We start from the raw sequence: 16,086 nt of genomic DNA, 5'->3' as shown, positions 1-16,086 counted from the left end.
CTTAATTTGACACCTACAATTCAACATTGCAACGCCATGCACTGATTGCAACCAATTTTTTATGAGCAATAAGTAGCTAAACACCTCACAAATAAAATAGGTCTACTACTACTCTACATAGCTAAACAGAACAAACAGCAAAACATGGTTGGCGATGGCTCCAACAAAAGATGTCTCAATTTTGATCAAATTTGAATGCATTTATACACTAAGTCATGTCTAGATACATTCAAATTTTAAAAACTTGAGACATTTTTTGTTGGACTGAGTGAGTATATCACGTTGACATATCAAGAAAACAACCCCACACCATGATGATCAACCATCCACACGGTCACATGGGATCAGCCTGCCCAGTCACGCCACCCACCTCCCCAATTGCCTCCCCATCACATTCCCTCCCCAAAAGGCCATATATACTTGCTCTGACCAGGCAGCACACACTCCTGCCACTCTCCACTGGACCTACAACAATCACAGAGTAAGGCTCACACGAACCAAGGGTGAGCTCAGCTGCAACCGTGCGTGCACCTGTGTCAGAGAAGAGAGCTTGGTAGGAAGAGGGCATGGCGGACTGGGGCCCGGTGTTCATCGGGCTGGTGCTCTTCATCCTCCTGTCGCCGGGGCTGCTGTTCCAGATCCCCGGGAAGGGCAGGATGGTGGAGTTCGGCAACTTCCAGACCAGCGGCCTCTCCATACTCGTCCACGCCGTCATCTACTTCGCCCTCATCGCAATCTTCATCCTCGCCCTCGGCGTCCACGTCTACCTCGGTTAATTGTTCAAGTTCCTCGCCTGATTAGCTTCTAGTGGGGCACAGATCGACGCACGCTATGGTCGATGATTGTGTTGATCTTTCGGCAATTCAGTTGATGATTTTATGTTTTCTCAAGCATGTATAGTACTTTCAGTTTTTATATACACTGCTAGCTTTCTAATGGTCGGGGATGCAACTCTAGTTCTGACGATATCTCTTACTGTAGCATATTGATGAGTGTGTATTATGCTAATTGGGCATTAGCTTGGTAACCGAGAAATCAACTGCAATTTAATTAAACTCTCATAAGAATTGAAAATTTCAACGATCTGCGAACACCTTAAGATCAACTCCATCTTTGTGTCCGTTTGTTTTCTAAGTTTTATAGCAACTAAGCTAAAGAAAATCATTTTATCTTTTGCAGAGGATGCTCTGAATCTTCGTCTTTAGAAAGCATGTATAGACGTTCCACCTAAACTGTAACCATTAACCAATGGTCGTACTCACCGTCTCTCCCGTTCCTACAAGTCCGTTCAAAATGCAAGACACACCTCACCAACACTTTGCAACTCGCAACCTCTTATTTCTTGTTTTCCTTCTTTCTGGAGCTACTCTGTCTTTCGAGAGGGATAAGCAAAAACCTGAAGCAGAGCACCCTAAACAACTCATACCTTCCTCAGCACATCCACCTAATCTAGAGGAAATAAGTCCTTGGCTGCGTGATTTGGATCAAACACGAACGGGGCTGCCAAGTTAAAGTATGCGCTTATATGATTTGCTACTTGTAGAATTAAAGTATGCATCGCTGCCAAGTTTAATTAGAGCTGTTTTATGGTATCCTTAACTCAATATGGGCCATCCATTCCCGTTAATGGAGCGGGCTAAGGGGATTGGTTGTCTTAATGGGTCATCCCTCATCTCGTGGAGGGGGGTGTCTATCGTCCAATACGCAGATGATACGGTGGTTTTCCTAGAGCATGATCTGGAACAGGCTAAGTACTTAAAGATGCTCTTATGTGTTTTCGAGCAATTATCACGGTTAAAGATTAATTTTCATAAAAGTGAATTGTTTTCTTTGGGCAAGCGAAGGAGTGTCAAACCCAGTACAATCAATTGTTTGGATATAGGGTTGGTCTTTTCCTTTCCGTTGTCTTGGGATACCAATTCATTATCGTAAATTGCTAAATAAATGGTGGAAAGGGGTTGAGAACCGTTTTGAGAAGAAACTTAGTAATTGGAAGGGTAAGCTTCTCTCTAGTGGTGGCCGCCTGACCCTCATTAACTCGGTCCTCACAAGTTTGTCTATGTTTATGATGCCTTTTTTCGAAATTCCCAAACGGGTGGCTAAGAGACTGTATTTCTATCGCTCGAGGTTCTTTTGGCAGTGTGACGAACATAAAAGAAAATATAAATTGGCTAAGTGGGATATATCCTATGCCGGCCTCGTGACCATGGGGGCCTGGGGATTGAAAATGTGGAACTAAAAATCATTTGTTTGTTGGGCAAATGGTTCTTTGGAATTCTGGAGGGAGAGGGGCTTTGGGTAGAGGTGTTGCGCAATAAATATCTCTACGAAACTCCCTCTCACAAGTTCCTATCAGGGTTTTTGATTCACCTTTTTGGAAGGGTCTATTTACCACTTGATGCGCTCCTTGGCTGCTCGGGGTGGCCCGATCTTTCGGTGAGACGGATAGTTACAATTTGGGGCGGAAGTAGACGTTGACGACCTGACTACACCGGACACTAGACGGTGCACCTTAGCAATCGCTACACCAACTCCCTGTGGTTACTGACGGAACCGAAGGCGCCGTCAACTTGAACACGAAGTTCCAATCCCCGCTAGCAATCGAGAACAAGCAAAAATCGAGATAAGGCAATTTGAAATTGCAAATGTAGATGAAATACAGCAGTCTCAAGGAGACGACTAACAAGGTGGGGTTCCGTAGCAGTTCTCCAGTAGGTCTAGCTGACACTTGTGGGAATTTGAAGTTGCAGCAATGGCTAACTTGTCTAAACAAAAAAACCCCACCAGCTAAAGGGGGTGGTGGCTACTCTTATATGGAGTGGGAGCTGAAAGAAAGCTAGGGTTTCAGATCCTAAGATGGGATTAGCTGTTACATGGCCTGGGGCCCATAAGTAGTGCAAGTGGCAGCCCAAGCATGTCTTCTCTCCCCATGACTTAAGTGACTGCAGCTTGTTTTTTCCGCCACGGTCAGCACTCACCGAATCTCCTGGTGGGGCCTGATCCGTTGGAAAGGTCTCGAAATTATCTTTCCAACAAGTACTTGTTTGCTTGATATGGACTCCAGATGCGGCCTGGGTGATTAAAACAAAGTTGGGTCTCCTGACAGCTCGGACCCGAATCGGATTTAACTTTAATTCGTGATATCTTTCAATAACAAGCTCCGAATCATGTGCCGTTTGATTTGTTCGAAAGTAAATTTGATAGGTTTCACCTTGCATCTCTCGCTGCATTTTACCGCACCTCATCTTCACTTTTGGACTTGTAAAGTTCAATAAGGTGCCTACATAAGAAGATCACACAAGATAGTAGCTCTGCCTCTTTACAAGTAATATATCCAACACAATTAATAATTGAATTCACCTGATTATAATTGTTATTGAATACTCCATTAAATAGAGTTCTAATGGTCATATCCATGGGGATCATGTCCATATCAACTGAGTGTTTGTCTTTCCTCATATCTCCTTTTCGGTGAATAATGGGACAGCTATTTGTTTTGGGAGGATAGGTGCCACCCCTCTCAAGCTACAGTTTCCATCGTTATTTCGGATCGTACTCAACCGTCAGACTTCTGTGGCATACGTGTTGGGAGTGATCCTCCTAACGTTGCTTTTCGTACAACAATTGTTGGGCCTCATTTGGTAGCGTGGTTGCAGCTGTGTCAGAAGTTCGAATCAGTTCAACTTGGGGATCAAGTGGATTCCTTTTCTTGGAGTTTGAGTTCTTCTGGGATTTATTCGGTGAAGTTCCTTTATAGATCACTTATTAATTATGAGTGCCAATTTCGGCATAAAGTTATTTGGAAGATTAAGATTTATGTCGTGGGGTGGTGCTAAAGAAAGATAATTTGGCCAAAAGAACCGGTACGGTAGCAAGAAATGTGTTTTTTGTGATCAGGATGAGACCATTCAACATTTGTTTTTTCAGTGTCCAATGGTGCGTTTGGTGTGGCGAACTGTCTTTGTGGTATTTAATTTACCTCCTCACTCATGTACCACAAATATGTTTGGTCGGTGGCTTCAAGGGCTAGAAAAAATAATTAAATCGCCTATCCTTGTAGGGGCTTATGCGATTTTTTGGTCTATCTGGAATTGTAGAAATGATTTGATTTTTCATAACAAAAAGTGTCTAATTTCTTGCGGATTGTTCTTCGGGTGTCCCAGTGGCGCAGGGGTCTATGAAATCTGGGTGCAACCATTTAGAGATGGTAACAAGGGAGTACTTCTTTAGCCGGTTTGGGTGGCGCGTAGGTCTTATGCTAGAAGGAGGTTGATTTTTATCCTTTTGTATTCAATTGTAACCTTGAGACATGTATTTTGAATGATAAAAATAATTAATGGATGTGTGCATCGATCGATGTAGAGGCCGGTTTGCCCTCCTTTTCGAATAAATCCATTTCCCTTGATCATAGGGTGCATATCGATCTATACTGGTCTCCTGAAGCGAGCAGCATTGCTGGGAAAACTAAAAAACGTTCGACAACGGACAATGACCTCTCTTTTTTTTTTTGAGAAAAACTGTAGGTTAAAAGACCTACAACAATTTAATATAATTATAATATTATGTACAAGTGGTGGAAAATAAATGAAAATCTATCTAAATGTCGCAATCCAATCATGAAATCCATGGCATTTCTTTCCTTTAGCCCTATGAAATACCAAGTTGAGCCCTTCTTTGAAGATCATCTTGAATCTGTAGAGTGAGGGCTGAAATACCAAGTTGAAATACCAAGTTGATTGGAAATGCAGTCATTTCTTGTCCTCCATACACTCGATGTGACAAGGGTAGTAATCTCCATATGAAATGGGACCTTGAGTTAATCTTTGATGGCAACAAAATTGCCATGTACCGATGGTTGAGGCGCTTTGGGCAGATGTATCGTGAACAAAAGCGAGGAAAAGGGCAGTCAAAGAATATATGGTCTCTAGTTTCCTTCTGTCCTTCGTTACATAACACGCACTGTGAAGGTTTTGGAGATGGAAATTCCTTTTATCCAGCATGTCCCTTGTGTTGAGTCTATCGATGACCATGAGCCAGGCAAATACTTTATGTTTGAGTTGACTGCAAGATTGCCATATCCAATTGAATGTGGCAGCAATGTCAAGGTGCATCACCTGAGAGTGATATTCTTTGGATGTTGACAACGTGGATGGGGTCCAATTGTATGTCCATCTATCCTTCCCCTGACTATGATCGAGCCAATCAATCAGAGTCAGAAATTCATTGTATTGATCGAATGCCTCCGTAGAAAGTGGGAGGTGGAATGGTGTGGTGGTGTCTTGGCGGGATTTGATAAGTTGCACCTTAATGTCTTGTTTAATGGCAAATGAAAATAACTGAGGCCATTGTTTAGAGAGTCTTGCTTCTCGCCAAGCATCCTGCCAGAAGAGGATAAGAGTTTCCATTCTGATATTCACATCTCGCAATTGCCTTGAATGTGTCAACTAATTTCTGTCCTTCCACGAATGAGTTATGCATTTGCCCATGATTATGGATTAAATGATTCCGAACCTGTGGAAATTGTTAGTTGTAATAACAAAAAATTTAGTTCACTACTTGTGAAACGTTTAATTATTCGAATGTATCAGCAGAATTTTTGGATTAACTCGGTTAATCATCCTAACCAAGATCGATTGTTGGATTACAAATTTTTTTTTTATTCTGAGTTTTTTTCTCAGATTCTATCTGAGGGGTTTCCGATCGTTGTAGAAATCTCATTCAAGTGGGGAACATGTGATTCCATTGGGGTAGTGTTGCTCCCATACCAAGTTAACCTAGGGAAGATTGCAGTGATTATAGAACTTATGAAGGTTTTTCATGAGAAGAGCTTTGTTCTTTAGATCCAGGTTGATGACACCCATGCCTCCTTCCTTTTTGGGTTGGCAAACAATCTCCCATGCAGCCAGTGGGAGGTTCTTTTTGGCGAGGTCTTTTCCTCTACAGAGACAAATGACGGCTTATTTATCAATTTGGGCAATGACACCTTTGGGCAAAAGAAAGATACTCATATGAAATGTGGGAAGGGCAGATAGCACAGAATTGACTAGTTGTAGTTTCCCACCATATGGCAGCATACTAGAGAAGCGGGTAAGTCTTTTCTCAATCCTTTTGATCATTGGCATGAAGTCTTCAATTTTAGGTCTAGTAGTGCCAAGTGGCAAGCCAAGATATGTGAATTGGCAGCACAACATATTAGCAAAATCCGATGCTCTGTCAGCTGCCATATTGAGAGGGATAATGTTTGATTTTTGGAAATTCACTAAGACCAGTGGCCCGATGAAAGTGATCAAGAATCTATTGCAACACCTGAATCTGTTGGTCGTCAGCTTTCATAATAATCAGGTATCATCTGCATATTGAATCATGGGAAAGTCCGGGCAGGCCATGGACAGGATGGGTCTTTGTATTAGCCCCTGATGCATAGCTCGGTTAAGAACAATTTGCAAGAGATCAGCAACAAGGACAAAAAGGAGTGGTGAGGGTGGGTCTCCCTATCTGAGACCTCTTTTGCAATAGATAATTTTGCCTGGTACCCCGTTTAGGTGAATTTGAGATGTTGTTGTGTTGAGAATTTTATTGATCCAATTGCACCATTTTATCCCAAAAAATCCCATGGCTCTCATGATTTGGATGATGGCTAAATACTATACTTTATCAAATGCTTTCTAAAAATCAAGCTTGAGTAGGAGGATTTCCTCTTTGGATTTATTGCAGGCATGAATATATTCGAAAGCCCATGCTAATCAACCTTGAATGGTTCTAAACTTAATGAACCCATATTGGTTGTGGTGGATCAATTACAGGATGATTGTTTGCCGCCTATTGGCCATGAGTTTAGTGATCAACTTGAGTACAGTTCAGCAGTGATACGGGTCTGAAGTCATTGACTTTGTTTGTGGACTCCGTTTTTGGTATCTGGGTGATGAAGCATGTATTGATGCATGCAAGTTTGAGTGTCCCATCATGGAATTGTTTGCATAGGTCATAAAAATCTTGTTTGATAATTGGCCAGCATTTCTTGATGAAGTCTGTGTTAACTCCATCAGGTCCAGGTTTTGTTGAAGGGGAGATCCTTAATCACGGCATCAATTTCCTCATTTGTGAATGGGGCTTCAAGAAATGAAAGATCAATTGTGTTGTTGAAGTGTTCCTTTAGAGGGAAGGTCATGTTATTCCCCTCTCATTTACCCGGTCTTTCTTTGAATGCCTGCCAAAAGAGGGCAGCCTTACCATCATTCATACACCATATTTTTATGCATTCAATTTTATTTCTTCTGTGTTGGATGGTAGCTAGTGAGTGGAAGAATTTAGAATTCTATGTTGTACTATTCTGTGACCTCTCGATTCGTCCCAAATGACCCAACAAGCGAACCTAACCATTTTCCGATCGCAGCGGTTGTCAAAAGCAAAACAAACAGGCGTTGCGATGAAACAGAACAGTTACAGCCAAGGCCAAACGTACCTACGAGTCACTCTAAGCTGCGTTTGGTATTGCGGTGGATTCTCATAATCCCGTTTTTCTCACCCGCTTTTCACTATTTTCGTGTTTGGCTAACCAAATTTTTCCTACTTTCGTGTATATTTTTTCACAGCAGATTAAAAAATAAGTTCAACGCAGTACAGTTCAACGATGCCAAACTGAGCCCAAAGCAAACCATCACCCATGTGGGGTGGCAAACAACTGCCGTTATTCTAATTCTTAGCATCCTGCTTCACAATCTGCAGTACAAGCAGCAGGGGGTCAATTTCCTGGTTTGGGAGCCTTTTTTTTTTTGCGAGGAGAGCCATACTCTGCTTATTGGCCTTTTTGTTTTTGCTCACCAAGGTCATTACAATTTACACAAGTACTATAAACAAACCAAAATAGCTAAACAATATGCAGATCATCCTCCCAAAAAATGAAGACACGACAAATCTGCACAACAGCCATCAACCAGAGAGGACTTGTATTGTTAATCGTGTACAATTTACATCAACTTGATACTACAGGTGCACAAGCACCAAAAAGCCTTGCAACTGAGCACTCAGCAGCATAAGGGAAACAGAGCAAATCACAACCTTGATCTACACCTGCCAGCAGAAGGGCAGTCCCTGTGAAGGGTCTTCAAGCATAGCATCAGCAACCAACACATGGCCGCCGCCACCACCACAATCTCCACCTGATGCAAATGCAATGGTTGCAGCTTGCGAGTCAACAGCAGTCCTAGCAAGCGAAGAAGCAAACTGCGCTGGAACTGTTGCACTGGGAATGCTGATGGGGGAGAGGTGCAGCGAGGATGACAGAAGAGAGAGAGCACACTCAGGGTCCAGTGCGCTGGAGAGACCATTGCATGTGCTGCTGCTGGTGTTGTTGCCATCTTCACGAGAAGAGAAGGGCTGCGGAAGAGTAGGGCTGGCCGTACTGTAGATGCTGCTGCCATCCTGCAAGAATGGGAAGTGCTTCGGTGCTTTGGTGGTTCCCGAGAATGAGATGGAGAAGGGTCGATGATGCTCGAGCGGGTGCATTGAGGCCCCCGCATTTGGATCTGCTATAGGAAATGTTCGCGGGTAGACAGAAAATTTATTCACTGTAAGACAGGACAATGTTATATCAGAAAACCTGTGTATTGATTGTGAAAACACTTCAAGAAGAAAGGCACTATCAAAAGAACATGAAAAAGACAAGACTAAGTGAAGAAATACATACAGTTTCCCCTAACAAAATAAGTGGGCAATCTGCTGGATGCAGTTTGTTTTTTACCCAAAACTGGATATTGTTTGTTACTCCCTCCGTGTGCGCACATTTCCCAAGATTTAACATTAACCAATGTGATACCATCGAAAAGTGCTTTTAATACGAATCCGACAAATATTAATTTCGTATCACGTAATCCACACTACTGAACCCATTCTTGGTGAAATATAAATTTCAGAAAGACCGTGTGCCTTATTTTTCTGGGCGGAGGGAGTGTCAACAAAGAGTCAACAATTATAATGACTGCATACATAAATTGCAACACAGAATACAGACAGAATTAGTAAATAGGGTCACCAAATTACCAATGTTTCAAACATACAAACCTTGGTGATATGGAAAGAAACTGCTGGGGTTCATTGCATCATACTGTGGCTTTCTTCTACGCCTGTTATGGCCATCTAGGCGTTTTCTGCAACTTCTCTTCCCCTCGTCAAACTCGGCCAGCATGTGAAACCTGCAAGTAGATAATATTACATGGCCACTCAACATTTTTCAGAACAAGTGTTTTAAACTGGTAGTACGAATTTCAACTTCAATTTGTTTTCACAGCCTTTTTAATTTGTTTTTACAGTTCAATCCAATCATTTAACAAACCTTGAAGTAATCACCATAGTGTCAATTTTTTTGCGGCTTTGATAACTACACACATGACATCAATATCTCCTTTCAGATGGACCGGGCAGCTACAGCCTACACTGATAGAAGAAATGCTCCTTGAACAAAGCAAAAGTGTATCCCAAGGCTGTTATGTTTGACAACCTGATCTACGCTGTGCGCCACTCTCTTATTAAGAATTTGCAGGCACATATGTTATCTGCCCAGTTTTAAACCTGATGGAAGATTAAACTTGAACTAAATAATTAAAGTAGCTTGTTTGATAGGGATGGAACTCTAGTATATAAACCAACGGAAGCAAGAGTTTATCCTGCCTTATGCATGCATGCCTTTCACGTGCAATGCCATAGTTAAGGCCAACATCAGGATAAGAACAAACGAAGGGCAAGGGCAGTGGGTAATAATGCTAGATATGGAATAAGAATTGGGTGCAAGGAAATTTGAGGATTATGGAAGCAAATAGTTTCTTTTTTGTGATTGTGTTGAAATTCTCTGGCCGTGATCTCCAAATGAATTCTTCTGTGACTGGGTTTCTTGTCAGATTGCTAAACTGTGTATTCCTTACTTTATTAATCTTTTCAATTGTGACATTCTGGGCTCTCCTAGCACATTGCAGAAATTGGATTTGGTGGTTAGGTTCTGTGAGTCTATCTGGTTCCAATTAAGCAGCATCATAGCATATATTCATATCTAGATCAAAGTTGTGAGGTTGATCAGCAGAGTGCCCGCGCCATGAAAACAGGTATCGAACAAATCTACCGTAAGGTCACAGAATAGAGGTATCCAACATGAGAACCCACTTCACCTTGTGGCTGTACAATTAAATTATATACAGATCAAATAGACATGTTGGAACATTTAAAAAATTTAAATTAAAAGGATTTCATAAAAGTTAAGAGAATGAAGATGGATGAGACAATATTGTTAAATCCCAACTTCCTGTCCCCTCTGTGAACAGGTCGATGAAACTATTTCACATCTCCTCACCGGTGTGGTTGGTTCGAGGTTTCAGAAGCTTTGATGTGCAGGCTGCTGCCCGGCATGCTGCCAAGGAAATAACGCAGTGGCTGGAATCGGCGGCGGAGCACGCAGGCACCGAGGCGAAAGGAGTGTGCTCCTGCATTACCCATATGATGTGGCAAATTTGGCGCATGCGCAATAAATGCTTGCATCTTCGATGGGGCTCATCCCATCTATCAATGCTTTGTTGAGGACATGTTGCTGGAGGTTGATCAGTGGAAGATGGCTGGTACCAAGGCTTTAAGGAGGCTGCCACTCCATGCTAGACTGCCTGACCTGTGGCTACTACAGCAGCAGTAGGAGTACCTGTAATTAGTTGTTCCTTTCCTGACATTTGTTTGCCTTCTTTGGGTTTTTTTGCTAGCTTGTAGGGTTTTGGTTAGCCTAGCTGTGGGTTTAGTTTAGTTTTGCTGGTTTGCCTTGTTGGCGTTCTTCTTCTAGGGAACGTATCAGGTGAAAACCTCTATCGGGTGAAAATTTGAAAACTTTGAATCATAGCCGTTAGATCTTAAATAAACAGATCATATAAAAGATGGAACATCTAATCACTTAAACGTATTTTGTGAAGAAAAAAACTAGACCTCTAATCATGAGTTTTCTTTTCATAAATTGCATTTAGGCCTTGTTTGGTGTTAGTGTATTTTCTAGTCACTAGTGTTTTGATATTTGAGGGGTTTGGGTGTTCACCCAAAACACCATTGTTTTTTTAGAAAAAACTAGTATGAGAAGCGTTTTAATTTGGTACAAAAATGGAGTGTTTTGTGGGAGGAAACTAGGGATAATCCCCTCTAAACCCTTCCTACCAAACAACCATTTGGGGTTCCTAGTGTTTTTCAATTTGGAGTGGATAATACCCTAGAAAACACCCGATAAACTCTAGTACTCCCTCCGTTCCCAATTAATTGGCGCCGGCCATTTTGCAAAAAAAAACCCTAATAATTTACAAAATCAACCTGCAGTACACATTTTCAATTGAACGTGGACTGCGCGTTGATCACTGTTCAAGAAATCGGCTGATTAATCGCTAATCGGCAGGGCACCGTGCAGATTAACGCTTATCGGCGGAGGAAATCGTCCAGCCCGATAAATCGGTCTGACAACTGATTAATCGCCCGAAATCCCGATTAATCACCCGAAATCCCGATTAATCGCCCGATAATTGGGGAGGGAAATTAGAAGCTGACATGAAAATTGGAAGAAGTAGGGAGGGAGAGAGGGAGGGAGCTCTGTCCAGGCGGCGATTGGGGCTTCCTCCTCCGGCGAAGGGCTGGGCTTCTCCTCTGGCGAGGTGTCTTCTCCTCTCCCTTCTTCACGTGCCTCCCCTGTTCTTCCGTCTTGACGTAGAGTAATACTATAAATGATCTTGTCCCTTTGGTTAAAGGATAGGTGCATAAGGCAATCACTAATTATGATCCCTGAAATCGCGGCCACATGCCATACAAATCGTGGTGTATATAACTCAAGTATCCACGGGATTTCTATCCTTGATTTAAGGCATCAATCATGGTTAGTTACCATATTTGATTTCCTTGATTTCATTTGTACTTGCTGAATATGTAACTATATATGCTATACACTATAATAGTCGACCGATTAATGGTCGACCGATTAAACCGATTAATCGGTCCGAAATCCGATTTAATCGTTAATCCCTACCGGACTGAGCAGTTACCGATTACCGATTTCTTGAACAATGGCGTTGATTTCGAAAAACTACAGGTTTTTTTTGCAAAAGTTCTGGCAGAACGTGGACTGCAAGTCGATTTCGGGGAATAGCAAGGGTTTTTTTGCAAAATTTCCGGCGCTAATTAATTAGGAACAGAGGGAGTGTACCAAACAAGGCCTTAAGTGTTTTTTTACAAGAGAGAAGTTGATACTTACAAGAAAGCGCTCTGATTTGGAGGGGCAAGGCACACCACCCCCCACAAAACACAACAAGCGACTACACTCTGTCACGACTCAACACAACCGCGGTAACCTCATTAACCCACAAAAACATCTTGAAATCCTCTGGAGCTTACGAAGCAACCTCCTCCTCTTCCATGGACTCATTGGTGAAAATTCTGCAGTCGCACTCTTTCCACACATTCCGAATACCGTAGACGAGCAAGCTGTCAAAATACCTCCTTCGAACAGAGAGATCTTTGCTCTGTCCGCATTCCACCAATCCTCGTATCAGATCTATCAATAACAGAGGCTTGAACGCCATTCCATCTCCGTAGGATCGCCCAAACAGACTTGGTGTAGGCACAATCCTTGCAAAGGTTTGATGGTTTCCAGTTGAGAGTTGCAGAGCTTGCACATTACATTATGATGCCAACCAATAGCTTCCAAATTTTCAGCGGTAAGAATCTTGCTGTGAAGCATAGACTATGAGTTTGAGGGGGGTTTTTAGACTTGTGTACAGCATTATGTATTTGTTGTGTATTTTCCCCATTGTATAAGGGGTTTCCTGAATCTTTACCCGTTTGTACGGGTACATATACTGGCCCTTGGCCTACAGGAAATACAAGTTGCATATTTCCTCACACTTATAAAATGCTTCCATATGAATATACAAAAATCTAAAAAGATAAAAAAAGAAGAGCATATACTATACGTGCAAATAGTCATATTTTGGCTTGATTTTTGCAAGTGCAAATTTTGTAGCATGTAATATACCTCTAGGTGTTTTTTAAAACAATTGCACTTATAAATTACCAATTTTATTAAACAAAGGCGAAGCATGGTGCATTTTCATCTTCTTAGGAGAACAGAAATAGGGAAAACAAGGTAGTGCATAATGGTCAAAACTCAATTAAGCTCCTATTTGTAGTACAACATTCACTTGCCAATCCTAAAAAATGAATACATCAGGTTCATGACAGATTACTAAGTAGTACAGTATTTATTTTTCAACAATGTTCAAGATTGCAGACAAGCTCCTGTTGTATTGCTTAATGTTCAAGAGCAGCCAACAATGTTCAAGATTGCAGTATTTACCCTCATGAACCCTAGTTCATGACAGATTACTAAGTAGTACAGTACTGTTTTTGGCATGATTTTTGAAGAATATATGTACATGCATTGGAGACAACAGCAATAAAAGCTTAGGGCGCTTCTTTCTACATCTTGCATTGTTCAATAAGCTTGCAGTTGTAAAACCAAATGTACAAGTTTTCTCTTTTGCAACATAATTGTACTTATCATTTTATGTCATTCTCGAACTGAGAATTTGAGAGGTTGAAAAATAATATGGCGTTAAGAGCATTAGAATCACATATTTATTCCTGGGAGAACATAGTTAACGAATATTTCAGAGTTATTTCTGAAACCAAGGTAAAAATCAGATAGTGCATGTTATGCTGGACTTTTTTAATTGTAACTCTCAATCAATATGCAGTCAAATTAGTAGAGTTTGCTCCTCGAAGGAATCTGTTTGTACTTTTTCTTTAATTTGTAATACATTCTGTAAGATAACCTCCTTTAAGTCACTAAAAAATTTCCCAAAGGTTTGCAGAAACCAAATAATTCTACACAAAATGTATGTAGTTCCTTATTTTCTTGTCCTGTCAGGTAAGTACAAAATAGCATAACAGAGTACAGAGTAAGAGAGTAGGAAAATGGGATCGAATACGTCTTAAACTCAAGGGAAACACAATCAAGCAAACCAAGGTATAACCTAATTTTTCAGTTTCAAATACATGTGGTTCAACTCCAAACAGTAACATATGAAATATCTTTATGCTAAGTTTGGGGACCAGCAAAAATTACGCAATAAACCTTAACTGTTTCAATCAGATCTTGTTGACTGGAAGAGTTTCCTAGTCAGTTTCTCAGGAACACAATCACACAAGTTTTTACAGAAGCCTGTCATTTTATTCCATTCTGAGCATGAAGATGCAGAAACTCTTCATCATAGGAAAGATTCTGCACAATGCTGAACATCCCACAGAAAAACTATACCCTACTCAGTAGAAGTCAGTTGTCTAGACCAACAACTTGCTTTAAATAGCAACCACAAGATTAAATAATCTGTGTGATCAGACCCTAAAGCTACCAAATTTACCAACCCAATTGTTTAATTATGACATATCGCATTGGAGAGATTAAACAATCCGTGCCATCAGATCCCAAATGCCACGAAATTACCAACTCAATTGTTTAGTCAGATAGTGATTTAGCTGGGGACCAAACCGGACCTAAATCTTTTCCATCAGATCCTGACGATGCCCTAAAAAGTAACCCCTAAATTCCCCAATTAGCAACCAAACGGGGACCAAGCGCACACAATTATTAACAAATGACCTCATCTACAAACATTTCGTGTGTAGCGGAGTAACTAGAGATCACTTGGTGTAAGGGTTGGATGGTTTCTAACCTGCTGCATTGCTGGCAAAACCGCTTCTCCTGGCCCGCGACGACGACGACCGGCGTCTTGGAGTGCGCCTCGCAGACCTTGTGCCGCCGGTGGTACTCGCGGCACCGGCTGAGGTCCGACCGGCACCCATCCACCGAGCATGCCACCGTGCCGGCAGCGCTGCCAGGCGCGCGGTCCCTCCTCGCTGTTACCGACGCTGGCCTAGAGCGGTCTTGCAGCTGCGCCGCCACGGCGGCAGAGGAGGAGAACGACGGACTGGCGAAGGACAGCATGGTCGGACCAGGGTCGGCAACCGCCTCCGCTGCTACGCCCCAAGACGCCGCTTCGGGAGCTGCGGCCCAGTCCATGCGGGCCAAGAAAAATCTCACGATTCGCCGCGAGCCTCCGCTCTGTTTCCAATCAAGAAAGCGCGAAGACTTAGAAAATCTTGGGGCAAAATTTGTGCAAGAAATATCCCGCGAAATCCTTGCACGAAATCAAGCAGTAAAACAGGTCCTAAAGAAAGCTGAAAAATCATGCACTCCCAGGGCGAGAACAGCTCAGCGCTGCAAATTGAGTCCTGAAAAATGTCGCTGCAAAGCGCAGATCAGAAAGAGGGGACAGGAAAAGCGGCACATACTGTAGGAGGAAGACGCCGGGGGGCAACGACAGCGGCAGCACAGTGGCGAGCGGAGGCGCGAGCAGGTCGGGAGGGAGCACAGAGCGTGCGTGTGTGCAGCTCAGGGCACGGATCGCTCGAAGTATGACAGTATCTCTCCGTGCTTGATGGGGTGTGGCCGTGTGGCATTATATGGGCGGAAAAGGATGCATCGATCTTGGCAGGCAGAGACAGGCAGGCAAAAGCAATGGCTAATGAGTGATTTCAAGGCCTTGCAGGTTTCTCTTTTGACCAACACTATTTTCTTATCCCCTAGCTTTACAAGGAAAACCGTTCTTAATCCAATCGCTTTGAGTTTTCGTGCCAGCCCTAATGATCAATTAATTCTTTATACTTCACAAATAGTGTGGCACATGATTCTTTGTGCGTTAATCTTATGTGACGAACGGCCCTGCGGAGGAAGGTGAAGAAATTTGGATCGGTTATAAACGTATCTTTAAGTCGTGAACCCCGAACTCTACCGTTTTGTTACCCGGGAATTCCGATGTACCATAGAAAAACTCTAAACAAAGAGTGTAGAACTGTTAAGGACCGTTTTGAGAATAGAATTGGGGTGTTGAAAGAATAAGTTGCTCTCGTACGGAGATCGACTTGTCCTGATTAATTATGTGCTCACGAGCATGCCTATGTTTTGTTATAATTTCTTGAAATATCTATCGGGGTTCGGCGAGGAGTGGATTTCTATAGATATCGTTC

General features: G+C 42.3%; 2 protein-coding genes across 2 annotated transcripts; one reads left to right on the top strand and one right to left on the bottom strand.

The window, feature by feature from the left end:
• Positions 1-422: 422 nt before the first annotated feature.
• LOC100843401 lies at positions 423-1,055 on the top strand. Its single transcript, XM_003577507.4, has one exon. It carries the CDS (start codon positions 567-569, stop codon positions 774-776), a length of 210 nt encoding a protein of 69 aa, XP_003577555.1. The 5' UTR covers positions 423-566; the 3' UTR covers positions 777-1,055.
• A 6,861-nt stretch (positions 1,056-7,916) lies between these two features.
• On the bottom strand, positions 7,917-15,568 carry LOC100843099 (putative squamosa promoter-binding-like protein 19). The gene is made up of 4 exons (XM_003577506.4): positions 15,352-15,568; positions 14,733-15,121; positions 9,061-9,191; positions 7,917-8,567 (listed from the first exon to the last, which is right to left on the bottom strand). Exons 1-4 carry the CDS (start codon positions 15,517-15,519, stop codon positions 8,065-8,067), a joined length of 1,191 nt encoding a protein of 396 aa, XP_003577554.2. The 5' UTR covers positions 15,520-15,568; the 3' UTR covers positions 7,917-8,064.
• Between the last annotated feature and the right edge of the window lie 518 nt (positions 15,569-16,086).

Source organism: Brachypodium distachyon, chromosome 4, assembly GCF_000005505.3.
Source record: "Brachypodium distachyon strain Bd21 chromosome 4, Brachypodium_distachyon_v3.0, whole genome shotgun sequence".
Classification (NCBI taxonomy): Eukaryota; Viridiplantae; Streptophyta; class Magnoliopsida; order Poales; family Poaceae; genus Brachypodium; species Brachypodium distachyon.
Note: the sequence above shows the minus strand (reverse complement) of the source record. Positions and strands in the feature narration are given on the sequence as shown.